Below are 18,749 nucleotides of genomic sequence, written 5' to 3'. Positions count from 1 at the left end.
AGTGAAAGCAACACAAGGTTTTGTAAGCATATTCAATAATGGCCAAAAAAATTATAGAATAAAGAAGTTCATCAACACATATCAATGTCACATGATCAATGGAAAATATTAGTTACTGTATGTATTACACATGTGCAAATAATGTGGGATTGAAGGGAACCTGTGGCGTACCTTCGATGGAGGCCGGGTTGGTTCTTCTTTCTCTTTTTAATGGGAGGACACTGCGTTTTCCAGCAGCCACCACTAAGGGGAGCTCCCTCTAGTGGTGGCTGCATGAAGTCAGCTTTGTATTAAGAGGGAAGCAGGAGATTTATCAACGTATTTATACCGGTTGTCTGACAGGAAGACATTGAGTGATATGGTGTTCAGATACGCCATATTTGTGAAGGAGGGCCCATGCTCTAAATTTTGTGGGGCCCTACGAGATCTGCATAAGCCCCAGCCTGTCACCATGAAAATGCAATGTAAGCTGCAAGCAGCACGTTATAGAGCATGACGAGCTGAGCAGATTGATAGTTTTGTGAAAAAGGTTTCAGTAAAATGTGTAAATTATTCATTTAAATTCCTGCTCACTCCGGGCTTTGAAGTCAAGGAGGCAGTCATATCACTGCTGCAGCACAGACTCAAGGTGGCCAGGGTGGGAGTTGCTGAGCATGCGTGCCTATGTGCGCTTTTACAGTCTCTACCACAACAGAGGATGGCGATTTTTCCTATAGTGTGCAAGTACGACCACCGTTGCTGGATTGCAGGGTGGTCGTAACCATGGACTGATGTAACTGAAAAACTAATCAAGCCAGCAAAGGCAATATGGACAATCACAATACATTAGTAAGTGCCTTGTATTAAATTTGTTTACATGATAAATGCCATTTGCTGAAGTGAGGCCACCCCTTTAAAGGACATCTGTCAGCAGATTTGGACCTATGAAGCTGGCTGACCTGCTGCGTGTGCACTTGGCAGCTGAAGGCATCTGTGTTGGTCCTATGTTCAATCAAATTGCAGAGGGTGCGGCAATTGCAGAAAGAGCAGAGCCTCTAGGTGTAACATCAATGCCCCCATTGCTCCTAGAGGCTCATTTGCATATATTAAAACATCAGGCACATCTGAACATGGGACCAACACAGATGTCTTCAGCTGCCAAGTGCACATGCAGCAGGTCAGCCAGTGTAATAGGTACAAATCTGCTGACAAATATCCTTTAAGTGTCCTTGTAATAGGTTTATACATTTAGAAACACTATTTCCAGATTCTCCCAGGTGCCACATGGATACCTTTCAGCTACAAAATATATACAGTGCTGCCTATAATTATTCATACCCCTGGCCAATTTTGACTTAAAGTTACTGTTATTCAACCAGCAAGTAATTTTTAAGAGGCATTATTGTGGAATTTTTTTTTTTTTCCTCAGCTTCTATTTACATTTGAGCAAAAAGTGTCCAGTCCAAAATGATTCATACCCTTCTCAATAATAAATAGAAAAGCCTTTATTGGCTATTACAGCAAACAAACGCTTCCTATAATTGCAGACCAGCTTTTTGCATGTCTCCACAGGTATTTTTGCCAATTCATCTTAGGCTACTTTCACACTAGCGTTCGATCGGATCCGTTCTGAACGGATCCGATCGTAATAATGCAGACGGAGGCTCCGTTCAGAACGGATCCGTCTGCATTATATTAGCAAAAAAAAGCTAAGTGTGAAAATAGCCTCGGACGGATCCGTCCAGACTTTCAATGTAAAGTCAATGGGGGACGGATCCGCTTGAAGATTGAGCCATATTGTGGCATCTTCAAACGGATCCGTCCCCATTGACTTACATTGTAAGTCTGGACGGATCCGCACGCCTCCGCACGGCCAGGCGGACACCCGAACGCTGCAAGCAGCGTTCAGCTGTCCGCCTGTCCGTGCGGAGGCGAGCGGAGCGGAGGCTGAACGCCGCCAGACTGATGCAGTCTGAGCGGATCCGCTCTATTCAGACTGCATCAGGGCTGGACGGCTGCGTTCGGGTCCGCTCGTGAGCCCCTTCAAACGGAGCTCACGAGCGGACACCCGAACGCTAGTGTGAAAGCAGCCTTAAAGGGACACTGACAGGGCCAATAAGCATATTGAGGTATATATATATATGGCACTACAGGTCTTATAATGGGTATTACAATCATATAAGTATCCCCCCTGTCCACATTATACAAACAGTAAACTTTAAGTTTTATAACCTGCTCCAGCGGTCTGCAATCTGCCGAAGGGGCGGCGTTTCACCTCTCTTGCACCCAGCCAGCCTCCCCAACTGCCGATTTGAAGCGCCACCCAGTTCATGAATATTCAGTTTGCTGGGCGGCTTCTGCGGTCCCCGCTCTGAAGCGCTTCGCTTAACAGTGCCCGGCGCATGCGCCAGATCTTGTGAAGTCCGGTACAGTAAGCGCCGCCCAGCTCATCAATATTCACTTCGCTGGGCGGCGCTTACTGTCCCTGACTTCACAAGATCCGGCGCATGCGCAGGGCACTGTTAAGCGCAGCGCTTCAGAGCGGGGACCGCAGAAGCCGCCCAGCAAACTGAATATTCATGAGCTGGGCGGCGCTTCAAATCGGCAGTTGGGGAGGCTGGCTGGGCGCAAGAGAGGTGAAACGCCGCCCCTTGGGCAGATTGCAGACCGTTGGAGCAGGTTATAAAACTTAAAGTTTACTGTTTGTATAATGTGGACAGGGGGGATACTTATATGATTGTAATACCCATTATAAGACCTGTACTGCCATATATATACCTCAATATGCTTATTGGCCCTGTCAGTGTCCATTTAAGCAAAGAGCTTCAAATCATTCAGGTTGGAGGGTCTTCTTGCCATCAACCCTGATCTTTAGCTCCCTCCACAGATTCTTAATTGGATTCAAATCTGGACTGTGGCTGGGCCACTCCAAACCGTTCATGTTGTTGTCTGCTAACCATTTCTTCACCACTTTTGCTGTGTGTTTTGGGTCATTGTCATGCTGAAATGTCCACTGGTGCCCAAGGCCAAGTTTCTCTGCAGACTGCCTGATGTTGTCGTTGAGAATCCTCATGTATTGCTCTTTTTTCATGGTGCCGTTAACTGTGATTAGGTTCCCTGGTCCATTGGCTGAAAAACACCCCCAAAGCATTAGGTTCCCACCACAATGTTTGACAGTGGGGTGGGTGTTCTTTGGGTTGAAGGCTTCTCCTTTTTAACGCTAAATGAAGGAAACAGCTTTGTGACCAAACAATTCAATTTTTGTTTCATCTGACCATAACACAGAAGACCAGAAGTCTTCTTCTTTGTCCAGATGAGCTTTTGCAAGGGCCAAGCAAGATTTTGTGTGCCTTATCTGGAGAAGTGGCGTCCTCCTTGGTCTGCATCCGTGGAACCCAGCAGTGTGCAGTGTCCATTGGATTGTCTGCCTTGAGACATTGCCACCAGTAGAGCCCAGATTCACCAGGGTGGCCTTGGTGGTGATCCTTGGATTCTTTTTTACCTCTCTAACTATCCTCCTGGCCAGCACAGGTGTCACTTTTGGCTTCCGACCACATCCTCTGAGATTTTCCACAGTGCGGAACATCTTGTATTGTTTAATAATACTTTGCACTGTACTCACTGGAACTTGAAAACATTTAGAAATGGCCTTGTAGCCCTTTCCTGACTTGTGAGCAGCCACAATGTGCAGCCGCAGGTTCTCACTGAGCTCCTTTGTCTTAGCCATGACTGTCCACAAACCACCTGCAGAGAGCTGCTGTTTTTCACCTGTTGAGTTGATTAAAACAGCTGTTCCTAATTAATCAGGGTAATTAGGATGCTTTAGAAGAGCTTGGACTATTTGGAATGGTATAGAACATTAGATTTTCCCGCAGACTGTAACAGTTTGTGAAGGGTATGAATAATTTTGGACTGGACACTTTTTGCGCAAATGTAAATAAAAGCTGAGAAATGTTGTTTTTTCCCCACAATAATGCCTCTTGTACATCATCTTATTATCTTTTGGGAGACACCCATGTCATTTCCCGTCAAAAAATTACTTGCTGGTTGAATAAAAGTAACTTTAAGTCAAAATTTGCCTGGGGTATGAATAATGATGGGCAGCACTGTAGATGTAATATAGACTGGGCTGTAGTGGATAGAAGAAACATGGCAGCCTCTCTAAGAACAGCAGGTTCTGTGCAGGACTGTAACCATTAACTTCAGTAGAGCTAAGGCTGTAGACCTGTAGTCACTTATTTTCTTCCCAAAATATGTTACACGTGGGACAAAAACATGATGTTAACAGCTCCTAAGCTGCACTACTGGACACAAGCCATGGACAGGTGCGCCATGTTCTGCTTCAATTCCTCTGTGGTGGCGCTATAAGAAAACTGAACACTTGCAGAATGGTTCCCATGCAGTTACAGCAGGTCAATTGGGGGTCTCAGCAGTGGGACTACCTCAGACCATCTTAATTTTGGGGGAACCTTCCAATAAAAAGTGATTCCCCAAACCTGACAACCCCTTTAGGAGTATCTGCTTTCGAGATGAGGTGTCAAGAGAAAAGGGGAATAACATTTTTATACGAAAAATTATGTTTCAGCTCTTGGAAACTGTGAATAAGAATATAAGAGCATAAGTCCGGGCAAAAATGTAAAATTTCTCACCCCACAAAACTATCTTACATGGAGCCAGATACTGAATCTTGTGATATGAAAGATGAGAGTATTTTCTGGATAGATGGTGAGGAGCACAACCTACATTTATAAGACCGTATTGCTATATATCAAGCTATTGAAGCATTCAGCTCATCAAGAAGAAAGGCGTGGAACAGACGCATCTCCATCCAACCCCACCATCCTCAGCACTGCACCACTATCTCTTGCTAGAAAGAAGGGTTGCGCACGTGAGTGGTTTCTCCTGTCAAAGTGAAACTGAGGAGAGATCAATTTAAATAATGCTTGTGTGTGCAAGACCTTGATTTTGTTTGCTATTGCTGCAGCAAAATTTTGCAACAGCATCCAATCCACATCGTCTAATTTTAGGGCTTCCTTTATCCTGGTTCACCTTTGCTTTCTAAATAGAAGACAGGACTATGTCAGTCCAATAGCGCAAATTTACATTTTCCGCAGTGAAAACGATCCTGTTTTGTCGTAACATGAATGCAATTTGCATATATTAGTAGTTACTCCCTACTTTACTTTTTAATTAAGCCACTGGGATATATTACGGCAGATATTGCCACATTTCACATTGGTACTACCAACCACCACCAAACTATGGAGAACATAATTAAAGAGGTTTCCGGGCTTATGAAAAATACACAAAAAGTACCGGACCCAGATGATGTGCGATCCTTCCCCACTGCAGGTGAGTCATGGCCATCTCCAACTGCGTCCTGGTGCTCACGATCCTTAGGGCTCATGCACACGAGCGTATTTTCTTTCCGTCTCCGTTCCGTTTTTTTTTTTGCGGACTGTATGCGGCACCATTCATTTCGATGGGTCCACAAAAAAAAACCTGAACTTGCTCCATGTGCTTTCGATTTCCGTATGTCCGTATTTCCATCCCGCAAAAAAAAATAGAACATGTCCTATTATTGTCCGCATTACGGACAAGAATAGTACTGTTCTATTAGGGGCCAGCTGTTCTGTTTTGTAAAATACGGAATGCACACGGACGCTATTTGCATTCTTTTGCAGATCCGTTTTTTAACGACTGCAAAAAACATACAGTCGTGTGCATGGGCCTTAGGGTGCACACAAGTTCTCTTCCTGGCTCTTAAAGGACCAGCGCGCACATGGGTTAATCTGTTCCCATCCCATGGTAGTGTTCCCTGGGGTATACAAGGCATCTCCCCCTATGGGAAGGTGCCTGAGCAAAAGTTTCCTAGTGTATGTAGTCCTGCAAAGGTGCGGTATTGTATTATTTTGACCTCCCGTGCCTGACCTCTGTTTACTGGGTTGGCCCTGTGCCACTTGTAATGCACTATTGCCTGTCCTAACCTTGGCTTGCCCACTGACCATGATTTTGCCTGTCCTCTTGGTGCTATGCACTGGTGCATCTTGAGCCGCCTGGGTCAGCAGCTTCTGAACGGAGACTACTACTAGAGATAGTGGCCAGGTGGCCCATGCAGAAAAGTCCACATCTTTATACGGCAGTGAAAACCAGGGGTTCACCTTGATAGCGTCCTCAGGATTAGTCCAAAGCCAAATATGTTCACTGGCACAGAGGGCAGTGGGTTCACACTCACTGCATTATATGATGCCACCATAGCTCAGAATAATTTGCTTTTAATTTTCATTATTTTGCCCAGCTCAGTGTTGCACCTTTGTTTTTATGCTGCTAGTGCTTGCTGTGAGTGTTCCTCTCCCATCTCACAAACTTAGCTTCTCTGTTTTTTAGCTGCCTGCATGCTCATCTGTTAAAATTTTGCAAGGGAGCACTGTAACCAATCCATGTCTGCTCTGTTTTGCTGCTGCTTACTGATTCTGCTACCCAGCATGTGAAACATTATCCTTCCTGAGACAATAAGGGAGAAAAACTAGCGACCGGTAGAGATAAGAGGCATGTGATGTGTGACATCCTCCACTACAGGGAGAGAGTGAGGAGAAATAATCATGTCTTCAGTGTACAGGATGTCACACAAGCAGGAATGTGATGATGTGACCTCATGTGAAACTGGCTTACAGAGGCATTTCAGCTACAAACACAATTTGCACATCATTTTTAAAACCCCTTTAAGTTTTTACCCTGCACAGTACAGTCCTATAAGAAATGTACACTATTGCACTGAGTAATCAGTGGGGATGTCCTGAGTATGTACGCTGAGGTCTTAGGACAGGTCATATATATTGTGGGAGTGACGAGACAGGTAAGCGTCACTGTATAGCGCAGTCACTAGTTTACTATATACCGGTACAGTAAGTCTTGTGCGGCAGTACAGTCGTGTGAACGGTAGACGTATACAGTGCATCATTTATTCATGTGACCTTAGTGTCTTAGATGGTGAATGATACATCAGTTTACATTTGACTGCTAACTTACATATTACTATAAATTTTACAGCTGCTTGTTTTTTAGTGTTTGCTTTCTAAGGCTATTTTCACACTAGCGTTAATATTTTCCGGTATGGGGATCGATCATAGGGTCTCAATACCGGGAAAAAAAAAATAAAATAAAAAAAAAAAAATGTTTTGTCCACATTCATTGTCAATGGGGACAAAACGTAACTGAACATAACTGAACAGAACCGAGTGCTCCAAAATGCATTCCGTTCCTATACCGGGGAGAAAACCGCAAAACGGATCCGTCCCCCTTGACTTGCATTGTGGGTCATGTTTTCTCTGAAACAATAGAAAACTGATCCGTCCCCCATTGACTTTCAATGGAGTTTATGACGGATCCGTCTTGGGTATGTTAAAAGATAATAACGGATGCAGATGGTTGTATTATCAGTAACGGAAACCGGATCCAGCAAAAACTCTAGTGTGAAAGTAGCCTAAGGCCTCTTTCAGACGGGCGAGATTTCCGCGGGGTGCCATGCATGAGGTGAACGCATGGCACCCGCACTGAATCCGGACCCATTAATTTCTATGGGGCTGTGCACATGAGCGGTGATTTTCACGCACAGTTGCTAGGAGACGATAGGGATGGGGACCCGATCATTATTATTTTCCCTTAGAACATGGTTATAAGGGAAAATAATAGCATTGTTAATACAGAATGCATAGTACAATAGGGCAGAGGGGTTAAAAAAATATAATAATAATAATTTAACTCACCTTAATCCACTTGTTCGCGCAGCCGGCATCTCTTCTGTCTTCATCTTTCTGTGCAGTAGGAAAAGGACCTGTGGTGACGTCACTGCGCTCATCACATGGTCCGTCACATGATCCATCCCCATGGTAAACGATCATGTGATGGACTATATGATGAGCGCACTGACGTCATCAAAGGTTCTATTCATCAAAGAAGAAGACAGAAGAGATGCCGGCTGCGCGAACAAGTGGACTAAGGTGAGTTAAATTATTATTATTATTTTTTTTTAACCCCTCCAGCCCTATTGTACTATGCATTCTGTATTCAGAATGCTATTATTTTCCCTTATAACCATGTTATAAGGGAAAATAATACAGTCTACACAACCTTGAACCCAAACCTGAACTTCTGTGAAGAAGTCCGGGTTCGGGTTTGGGTACCAAACATGCCGATTGTGGCTGCGGACAAGAATAGGACATGCTCTATTTTTTTGCGGAAAAACAGAAGTGCGGATGCAGACAGCAGATGGTGGTGTAGTCCGCATCTTTTGTGGCCCCATTGAAAATGAATGGGTCCGCACCTCACAAAATGAATGCGGATGTGTGAATGGACCCTTAGTTATGGTCCATGGTAGCAGAATCCATAATGGAATTCTTACATTACCCGAACCTGAATCTTGTACGCCAAACTTGGAATACAAGTTTGCTTATCCATAGTTGCGACCACAGGGGTGAATAAAGTGTTTTTCTTTTTACTAATTTTTTGTGAGAGTGCTGCCATTTTTTTTAATTCTTATATTGTCCGGATTTGTTGCCGGATCCATTGGCCTGCACCTCCATATATATATATATATATATATATATATATATATATATATATATATATATATATATATATATATATATATATATATATATATATGGCCTCATGCAAATGGCCATTGCCGGCCGTGGCTCGTATTGCGGCCCGCAAACACCATCACGGATGCAGAACCATTCACTTGAATGGGTCCGCAATCCAGAGCTACGGTGCGGAAAGGAGGCACGGAACCGTGTTTCTGTCCGTGCCTCTGCAACGCAAGAAAATATAACTTGTTCTATTTTTTTACAGTGCGGATGGATCACGGCTGTTGCCCTCGCATTAGGGACCACAAATTGCGGTCCCCAATCCACAGAACGGCCGCATAACAGCCTTGTGCATGAGGCCTTACTTTTTTAGTGAGGCAAGGTGACCCAAACATTGATGTTCTGGCAAAGTTTTTATTTTTTGTTTTTTACAATCATCTGACAGAGTAGATAATGTGATATTTTTATAGAGCAGGTCCTAACGACGCGGCGATACCGAATATGTCTATTTATTCTTTTTTGGGGGGATTTACACAATAAAAAAAACTGGGTATTACACTTTTTGTGATGTAAGGTGATAAAAAAAATGCTTTTTTAGGCACTTTTTTATTTATTTTTTACTGCGTTTACCAGATGGGTTGGATCAAATGCTATTTTTATAGAGCAGGTTGTTACATACAATACGTGAATTAAAAAATTTGTATTTTACACAATAAAAGCATTTTTGAAAAAAAAATAAAGTTTTTGTGTTTCTATATTTTTTTTATTTTTTGGGCTCATTTTTTGCGGGATGAGATGACGATTTAATTAGTACCATTTTGGGGCACATACGAATTTTTGATCGCTTGGTATTACACTTTTTGTGATGTAAGGGGATAAAAAAAATAGCTTTTTTGTCTATATCCTTTAAAGGAATCTTCCAAGATTTTTTAACACCAGTATCTGATCGTGGGGGTCCGACACCCGGGATCCCTGCCTATCAGCTGTTTGAGAAGGCACCGGTGCTCGCAGTGGTGCCCCGGCTATCTCCCTGCTCACCAAGCACAGTGTGGTAGGTTGTATAGCGGCTGTGCTTGGTATCGCAGCTCAGCCCTACTCACTTCAATGGGGCTGAGCTGTACCTAGGCCACGTGACTGATGACCATGACCTCACTTTGCCTAGAAAAGGCCGAGAGAAGGCCAGGCCACTACTGCGAGCACCAGTGCCTTCTCCAACAGTTGATCAGTGGGGGTCCCAGATGTCACACACCCAACGATCCAGAGGATAGGTCATCAGTTAAATTTTTGGGGGGAAAACCTCTTTAAAGTGAAGCTATAATAGAACAGAATGGGTCTGAGATGGACAAATACCAGGGCACAAATGGTGGTTTCCTTCATTCTCACAACTATGATGAAAACTTGGTGGTTCAGAGATATCAGTATACTTCCCAAGTATTTAGCAGATTGTCCCAAGAGTCAGAGTGATGAGTGAATTGGTTTGTACCGCAATGTGAAAATCCAATTCGTTCATCACAGTAATTTACCTTTGGTAGAGGAACTGTCCCTATCCCGCCAGTATACTGCATTTTTCCCTGGCTGCGGGGCTCGCTAGAAAATCTTATTCTCACGCACGTGCCATTACGGCGAGTAGTGCCACATGTGCGTATATATTCAACAACAAATCCAAACCCAGGATTGTGGCGCGAGTGGGTTCGGATTCGTTATTGAGTATATTCATGAATGCCCTGCTACTCGCAGTAATGGCCCAGAATAAATTTTCTTGGGAGACCCGCTCCTATTTTAATGTGATCGCATAAGGAAAAATGCAATATACCAACAGTAGAGGGACAGTCCCTCTACCACAGGTATATTACTGTGATGATCGAGTCAGATTTGTACGTAGCGGTATGAACCGATTCGCTCAGCACCAGTCAGAATCTAATATTGATGGCCTATCCTAAGGACAACCTATTTAACTAAGGATTTCCAATCATTCTGATGCATGGATTTTCTATACATAACCAGATAGCGACACCAGTGCAGTACTCATGTGAACAGACATCAATATCATTCTACATTACCTTGGAAATGTTACTGGAACGGCTGACTGAACGCCCCAAAGTCTTTTCATTCTGCAATACAACATAAAGGGAAATACATGAGTTATAGAAAATGATTCGTCACATGAAAGACAGGAGAGAACAGGCAACAATGGCAGTCAGCCGCTAGAGGTGAATACGCATTACTCTGCGTATTGTGCTGCCAGACATCGTTTTATCAACCTTCTCATGTCATAATGAGCTTCTCTGTTACAATGTCACAAAGGAAACATGACATATACATTTTAACGCACATGAATGTAGATGGTTAAAGACCCTTCCTCTAATAAAAGGTTTGCAGGTTAGAAAGAACAAGATAAAGACTGGACTGTCACTAAAAACAAGGAACTTTTTTCCAATTTCCAAGAAAAAAATTCCATGGATTTGTAATTTCGCTAGATTAGTAATTTTCATCATTTAACAGTTCACGCTGGTAATGAGTTGATATCAGTAGCTGGACTCAGTTCCTCAAATTACCGTAAAAATTGTTGCCTGCCGTGATTTGTTTGAAGTTATAAAAAATAAAATAAAAATTAGGCTGACAACCTGAACACAGGGTTTGTTTGTAGTCTGTTACTATGGAGACAAAGAGCTGAGCAGGGGAGCTGTCAACACAGTACAATTGGGAAAGTTTCTTCATGCTATATTTTATCTTCAGTCTTTTGGAGGAACGGTTATAAAGGGCAGACAGACGCATTTCATGCCTTACTTTTTGCACATGATAGTACGTTGGCAGAGTGTCTGAGAAGGCCATACCCCAAGGAAAACTGGACAAACATGGAGAGAGTATAAATGTACATGCTGCTCTGGTCACTCTGAAAACAAATTCTATAGGTTTTTTTATGTGTCAATTGTGTCCTTTTCTGATTTTGGTATTTTAGGGTTTATCTTTACAGACTGTCCAGCTTATCCTTGTTAATATACAGAAAGCATTATATATGAAAACTAGCGCCCACAGCAACTAATTAGCATCCTGTTGTAAAATTAAAGGGTCACTGCCAATTTGTAAAACATCCGCCACGTCAGGTATTTTGCTTGGTGGGGCAACCAGGGGCTGAGATCCCACCGATTGCTGGAATGAAGGGACTCAGCACATGGCTGAGCGCTGTGCCACCTCCAGCCCTGATTTGCTTTATTCCTCTCTTTTGGGAAAGCTAACAAGAAGACAAGCTCGTAGACATGTAAAGCATCACTAATCCTGTTTCGCCTGGGTAAACCCTCAGAGCTGAAAGTGCTCAGCGCTCCTCCGAGAGATTTCTGCCCCTTCCTTCTAATGATCAATAAGGGACCCCATACCTGGACCCCCACCAACGAAAAATTATCTTGCCTCAAGTTTTGCGGTATGACTGCAATCTTTCAAAACCGTGTTCGGATTCTGTTTGATGACATAGAGAACCCCCATGATCCGAGAACAGGATGTCTCCATCGCAGATAAGGCTGAATTCACATCACCATTGAGCTTTACGTTCTTCTGATCCATTAACTTTAACAAAAGGATCAGTTATTCTGAGCATCAGTTATGATCAGTTTGTATCAGCCCTACCTGTTTGGTTTCACACTTGCAGTGTGAATATCGGTAGAGAATAGCCTGCCGGAATCCTGCGGATCCGTCGCTGACGGATGCCTGCTGGAATGCTCCAATGCCCCACTCAGAGGGTGTGCCTGGGTGAAGGGGATATGTCAAGGTTCAGCTTTGAACCCGGACAACCCCTTTAAAGTGCAATAGGGTCTGGTGGAGATCCGGACGCATTCCAGCAGACAATGCGGAGGATCTGCCGGACACAAACTGCTACATGCTGCAGTTTGTGTCCGGATGATTCCTGGCGTTCTCTGCCGGATCAGCCTGGCAGAATTCACACTGGAGGTGTCCAACCAGCCGTTATTTTTGAACGGAGAAAAAGTCCTGCATGCAGCGTTTTTCTCAGTTCAAAAATAACTGATCTCTGAGGGAACTGACACAAACGGATGCAAACTAATAACTGATGCTCAAAAAAAGACAGATCAGTTACCCTGTTTCCCCGAAAATAAGACAGTGTCTCATATTAATTTTTGCTCCCAAAGCTGCGCTAGGTCTTATTTTCAGGGATGTCTTATTTTTCCATGACACAGGGGGATCAGAGGGGGTAATTAAAATGACACAGGAGAATCTGAGGGGGGAAATTACCATTTTAGTACCCCTTTCTTATCCTCCTGTGTCATTTTGATTCCCCCCGCTGATCCCCCTGTGTCATTTTAATTACCGTTTTTAGTCTCCCCCCATCTTCACCAGACATCCCCCACCTTCCATCAGATATTCCCCCCCCCCCCCCCCACCTGTCACCCCGTCCCCTGTGTCTCCGTGCCAGCAAAGTTGTGAGACTCCATCAGGAGAGAGCGGGCAGCGGGCGGAAGAAGGCGGCAGCTTGTCCTGGCGGCGGTGCGGGCTCTCTGATTTAAAGAGACCTTGCACCGCCTGCGCTGCGGCCAATCAGTGAGCTGCGTGGCGGCGCCTTACGGCACCGTAGCTGAGGGGTCCTTACATTCTGGGGTGGCTTGCTTTATAATCGGGGAGGCATTATGTTCGGGTGATGCTTTATAATCGGGGAGGCCTTATTTTTGGGGGGATGCCTTATATTACAGCGATAGGCAAAACTAGAGGTAGGTTTTATTTTCGGGGGATATCTTATTTTCAGGGAAACACTGTATTTTTAGTGATGCTCAAAATAAAGAATCCTTTTTTTTCTGACGGATCAGAAGAAGGGAAAGCTAAACGGTGATGTGAACTCTGGCTTAATCTATCTAGAGTCTTACAATTTATAAGTTCTGCAGTCAAATATTCATATTTTTTCAATTTTTTGCCAACACCAATATGAACAATCTTTCAGAGAAGAAAACGCTTTAGCAGAGAACCAGCATCACACCATGCCTTGAACGCACTGGCTCTCAATTCTGCTGGATTTAGCTTCTCCGATCTCTTAAACACTTGTGGTTTTTACAGCGGCGGAGGACGTGACCTGGAACGAGGCATATTTTGTCCTTGTTGTAATTGAAGTTTTCACTGTCAAAGCTGTTGCCCTGCTAAAATATCAACTCTGCAACCTTCAATTTTTACAAAATCTCAGGTCATCATTTGGCAACTCAATTTCCCCATCTTTCATTGCTTATGACACATCATGGCTTCAGCTGTACAAGGTGACTCACTCATCAAAACCCGTGCATCCGTCAGCGTATTCCATGTAATGTTTGCCTTCTAGACGTAAACGCCACGCATTAAACTGAATTTCTTTAATTTATTTGTGTACTTCTCTAGTATTATTTGATTTAAATACGCAAATAAACACTGCAAAGATACCATAGAGCTGATATATTAAAATACATACTCTAATAATCTGAAACCTTTTTTTTTCATTTTCCCCCCATTTGTTTTATTATTTCCTACTACGCAAAAATCTATAATAAAATATTGCAGTTTTTACATCTGCCACTAGATGTCAGTAGAACAGGCTGCACAGTGGGAGCAGTTCTACTAAAGGGGTATTCCCATCTTACCCCACTCCCCGGTGAAGCTTGTGTGGAAGAGTCCGTGTAATTTCATACCGGACGGTATGGTGCTTGTATGACACACGAAACCACATAGGCTCACCAGAGCCTGATACACATTGCCACGCAGCGGCCCCACACTAATATATAGGAACACAAAGGTAAGAGACGGAAACATGGATTTCTCTCATTGACCACACGGTATGTGCCCCCCATGTGTGGAATAGTACATGTGATTCCATCATACTGGATCCTCTATGAGATACATATAGGGGGAGATATGAAAAAGGAAAGCTGGTTTAGTTACTCATATTAACCAATCAGATTTCACTGTTCATTTTTCGGATCTCGTTTGGAAAATGAAAAGATCAAATCGAATTGGTTGCTATGGGCGACTAAGACAGTTTTCCTAAATCTCACCCCCTGGATTTCCATAGGTTCAAGTAGTAAAGGCATGTCACTGATGCCTGATTCACACGGTTGCTAGGCAACAGCCCCAATCTGATTGATATAGGGATAGAAGCAGCAAGAAAAGGAATAGGTTGGCAACTTCCCTTTAAATGCAATTGTCTCCATGGTTACAGACTACAAACAGACCCTGGGTGCCCGCCTTCTGCCTGCTCTTTGTGTGCTAATCTACACACAGTAGGGGATGAGTAAAACACATGACTGCAGGATAAGGGTGGGGCCTGATGGCGCGGTTGGCCACAAGCGGCCATCCCATTCCCACCCGCGGCGCACAATTTTACCACAAAACAGCGTGGCCATTGGTTGCTGCTGGTGCACGTGGCTTGGCTGCATGGAACCAGTTGCTCTGTCAGGACTACATAAAGGGTTTGAGTGTAGTCTGTTACCATGGAGACGCATCGGTCTGCATTGAAGCCGTAAACACAAAATGATATTCTATCTAGATTTTTTGCAAAGCAGTTTCATGTGTTTTTCTTAATGCACTGGAGTAATGAGGCGACTCTCATCACAAAGCAATTTCCAATACCACATCCTCAGATGATGAATCAGAATTCGTAGGTCCCGAACCAGTCTGTTCTTCACAATGCATGAATGAATTTTTGGATGTTCAAGCGAGATCAAATAGCGACGTTGAGATGTAAGAAATGCTTTGTTTTGGTGGCACGTGAAATTAACCTTCGTCAAGAACATTGTTTTAATAGCCAGGGGTTTACTTTTTGAAACTCCTCTTACAACCACAAAAAAAAACCGCCACGTGTTCTCTTAATTTCCACATACAAAACCTCTTATTAATGGTGGACGCTGCAGATAAAATAATCTTACAACAAGTAGTTGTATTCAGTCATCAAAGTGGGAAAGATGATTTCCTATGCCAGCCAATTAAGTCGGTTGGCAAAGAGATTGGGGAAAAACAAAGGAAAAAAAATTTCCAAAAAGTTTTGGGTTTTTCCTTTTTAAAGGGCGTAGATCCAACAATGCCAGCGTGTACCTGTCTGTCCAGAAATCAGAATAACCACTGAATCTCTGGTTCTGTAAAAATGAATATAGCAATCTGCTGCCGGCATTAAAAACCAATGCAATAAGGTACACCGCGTTCCATAAGAAAGTCGCCCCTTCAGTCTACCACGTGGTAAGGGGTGCATCCAAAAGGGGTAATCGAGAATAATTAACTGTTGGCCCCTAGTATGCCTCGCTTGCATTCATACTTACCTGCTTGCCTCCACTCTGTTACTGCGCGCTGTCGCTTGGGGACTCGTCACCACTGAAGCCAGTCATCGGCTGCAGCAGTGCACGCAAACATAACCAGCTGAAAGAAAAAAGCTGAGGACTGGGAGATGGAGGAGCGACAGTCAGCACACAGGAGCGAAGTGGTGGTGAGCAGGTAAGTATGAATTTTCCAGCTGGAGATGCAGGCCTTCAATTAACACTTAAAGGGGCTTTCTGGGATTACTGTGGTTTTTAACAAAAATGCTCACGTAATTGCTTACCTCATGCACATATTCCTCATGTTTTTTTAGTTTTTTTTATCAATGTGGACTCTCCTGACCCATTTTCACCATATACACAAATCACTGGTAAAACTTCCTGTTGCTGCATCCAACCAAACCTATGATGCACTTCCTTCTCTGCCACAGCTCCAGAACCGCCCCTAACAACACCTAGCTGGTTTATAGCTCCTCCCACCCGCTAGTTACATAGACACTCCCCTATCACTGCCCCACCCATGGACATAACATCAGAGGAAATAACAGCTGCATGGACATGGTCAGGTGACCACAGCGCAGAACTGAAGACAGAAGTAATAAAATATAGAGACCTTCATTAACCCGTTCCCAACCAGCGCTGTAATAGTACGGCGCTAGCTAGGTCTTTAAAGATGGCGCCCGCTCCTGAACGCTGCGGGTGCCATAGCCACGGGTGGCCGTCTGCTTCTTATGGCATAAACCCGCGACTCATGTCCACAACGGCAGTAATTTGCAGAAATTTAACCCCTCAGATGCCGTGGTCAATCCTGACCACGGCATCTGAGCGCGCTAAAAAACCAAAAGCGCGCGCTTCCGGTGATGCTCAAGCTTCCCTGTGCGGCGATCGGAGGAGCCGGAGCTTGTGTGCAGCAGCCTGTAATAGGGCTCCATAGGAAACAAGCAATTTTCTAATAGTATATTCCCCATACGGCAAACAGCAAAATGGAAAAAAGCGCCCAAATAGCCGATTCGCCAAATAGACGATTTTTGGTTGCTTCCTTTTCTACAAAAAATTAAATAAAAAGTGATCAAAAAGTCATATACACCCCAGGTATCAATGAAAAGTTCAGATCGCTCCACAAAAAATGAGCCCCCACACAGCTCCGTACACATAAATACAAAAAAGTTATAGGGGTCAAAATATGGCGACAAAAAAATAAAACTAATTTTTTACCACTCAAATTTTTTTATCACTATCAAGAAGCAAGAAAAACTATACATATAAGGTATCGCCGGATTCGCACTGACCTGTATAATAAAAGTAACTAGTCAGTTTTATCGTACATCGAATGTCGTAAATAAAAAAAAAAAAACAAAAACATAAAACTGTGGTGGAATTGCTTTTTTTTTGCCATTTGGATTTTTTTTTCCTGCTTTCCACTACATCATATGCAATATTAAATGGTGGCGTTGGAAAGTACAACTTGTCCCGCAGAAATCAAGCCCTCATATGGCTATGTGAACAGACAAAAACGTTATGGCTCTGGGAAGGCAGGGAGCGCAAAGCAAAAAAATGCGGGGGTGAAAGGGTCAACAAAGGATGTTGATGTAAACCGGTAACCCCTTTAATTATTCCACCGTCTATCTTAGGGATGTACGATTAGGCAATGAGTGTTATCACATTGCTTTCGCTGTTCCTGGGAGTGCACCTCTTTCCCTGGAAATCCCGGCAGAAGCTGAAGAGTGCTCTCAACGTCTGGCAAATGTACTGAGGTCACTGAACTTCTGTCTATCGCGGGAGCGGGTGTGCAGCAAGAAAGAGGGCGAGATCCGTGCACAGCTAGAGTAAAGGGGTGTATGGATTTCCTCCAACAAAGGCAGCGAAAGTATATGTTTACAAGTAGGACCCAGGGTAGCAACTGCACCTGAGAAGATATGTTTGGGAGCGTCACGTAGCAAAAATTTAAAGGTATTATGCCATTGATGTAAAAATGAAAATCAGACATCACATAGCACATTACAATTGGGGGGGATAACTGCAGCTCTCTCCCTATTACAGCTCAGGCAGGCGTGTCCTTTCCACTGTGGCTTCCTTTCTGTAGCGGTCACAGCTTCTAACAGTATATATGGTTGGTGGCAGTTGAAACATGGAACTGAGCATGTGCAACCACCTCAGTAGGCGGACATGCACATTACTATACAGATCAAACACCAGAGGGCGCCATCATAATGATGTAACGTGAATATTTCACAACTGGAACATTTGTGTAACAGAAAGTAATTTACAAACATAGCGTAACTAGTTTTTTTATGCTGAATTTACAGTAAATCAACATTTAATACTTGCACAACCCCTTGAATAAGAAAATACTACAAAATTAAAAATATGGTGAAGCTAACAAAACAGTCATGACTAAAGGGGTTGTGACAAATTAGAAAAACATGGCTTCTTTCTTGTAAAAAACAGCACCACCCCTGTTCACAGCTTGTGTGCCCCATTGACTCCATTACCGGACACAGGGGTGGTGCTGTTTTTACAAGAAAGCAGCCATGAAAAATGATAGCTACCCTTTAGGGCCCGTTCACACGACCTTGCGCTGTCCGTGCCCGTGTTGCATATTGCAATCCCATTGACTTGAATGAGTCTGCAATCCGCAATATGTGGAGCGGAGGCACTCGGAAGCGCTTCTGTGGGCTTTTGGGTCCGTGCCTCTGCACCGCAAAAGATAGGACATGTCCTATCTTTTGCTGTATATTGCGGATTGCCAACCTATTCAAGTCAAAGGGATTCACACGGCCGGTTCCTGTGCATTGCGGACCGCAATTTCCGGTCACGGGCACGGACGGATTGCGTTTGTGTGAATGAGGCCTTAAGCTAAATTTTATTAAATTCTACTGGGAAAACGGGAATTCTATAAGAACGAGCAGGCTTT

General features: G+C 43.7%; 1 protein-coding gene across 6 annotated transcripts in view; it reads right to left on the bottom strand.

The window, feature by feature from the left end:
* Positions 1 to 18,749, bottom strand: part of MARCHF8 (membrane associated ring-CH-type finger 8) — a 289,843-nt gene that overhangs the window by 33,545 nt on the left and 237,549 nt on the right. For all 6 annotated transcript variants that reach the window (XM_044296749.1, XM_044296748.1, XM_044296753.1 and 3 more), the window contains one exon: positions 10,628 to 10,678. In XM_044296749.1, coding sequence (XP_044152684.1) covers positions 10,628 to 10,678 — 51 coding nt within the window. The remainder of the gene's footprint in view (positions 1 to 10,627; positions 10,679 to 18,749) is intronic.

The sequence above is a fragment of the Bufo gargarizans genome, chromosome 6, assembly GCF_014858855.1.
Source record: "Bufo gargarizans isolate SCDJY-AF-19 chromosome 6, ASM1485885v1, whole genome shotgun sequence".
In the NCBI taxonomy this organism is placed as follows: Eukaryota; Metazoa; Chordata; class Amphibia; order Anura; family Bufonidae; genus Bufo; species Bufo gargarizans.
The sequence above is the reverse complement of the archived record's forward strand: the minus strand, read 5'-3'. Positions and strand labels throughout refer to the sequence as shown.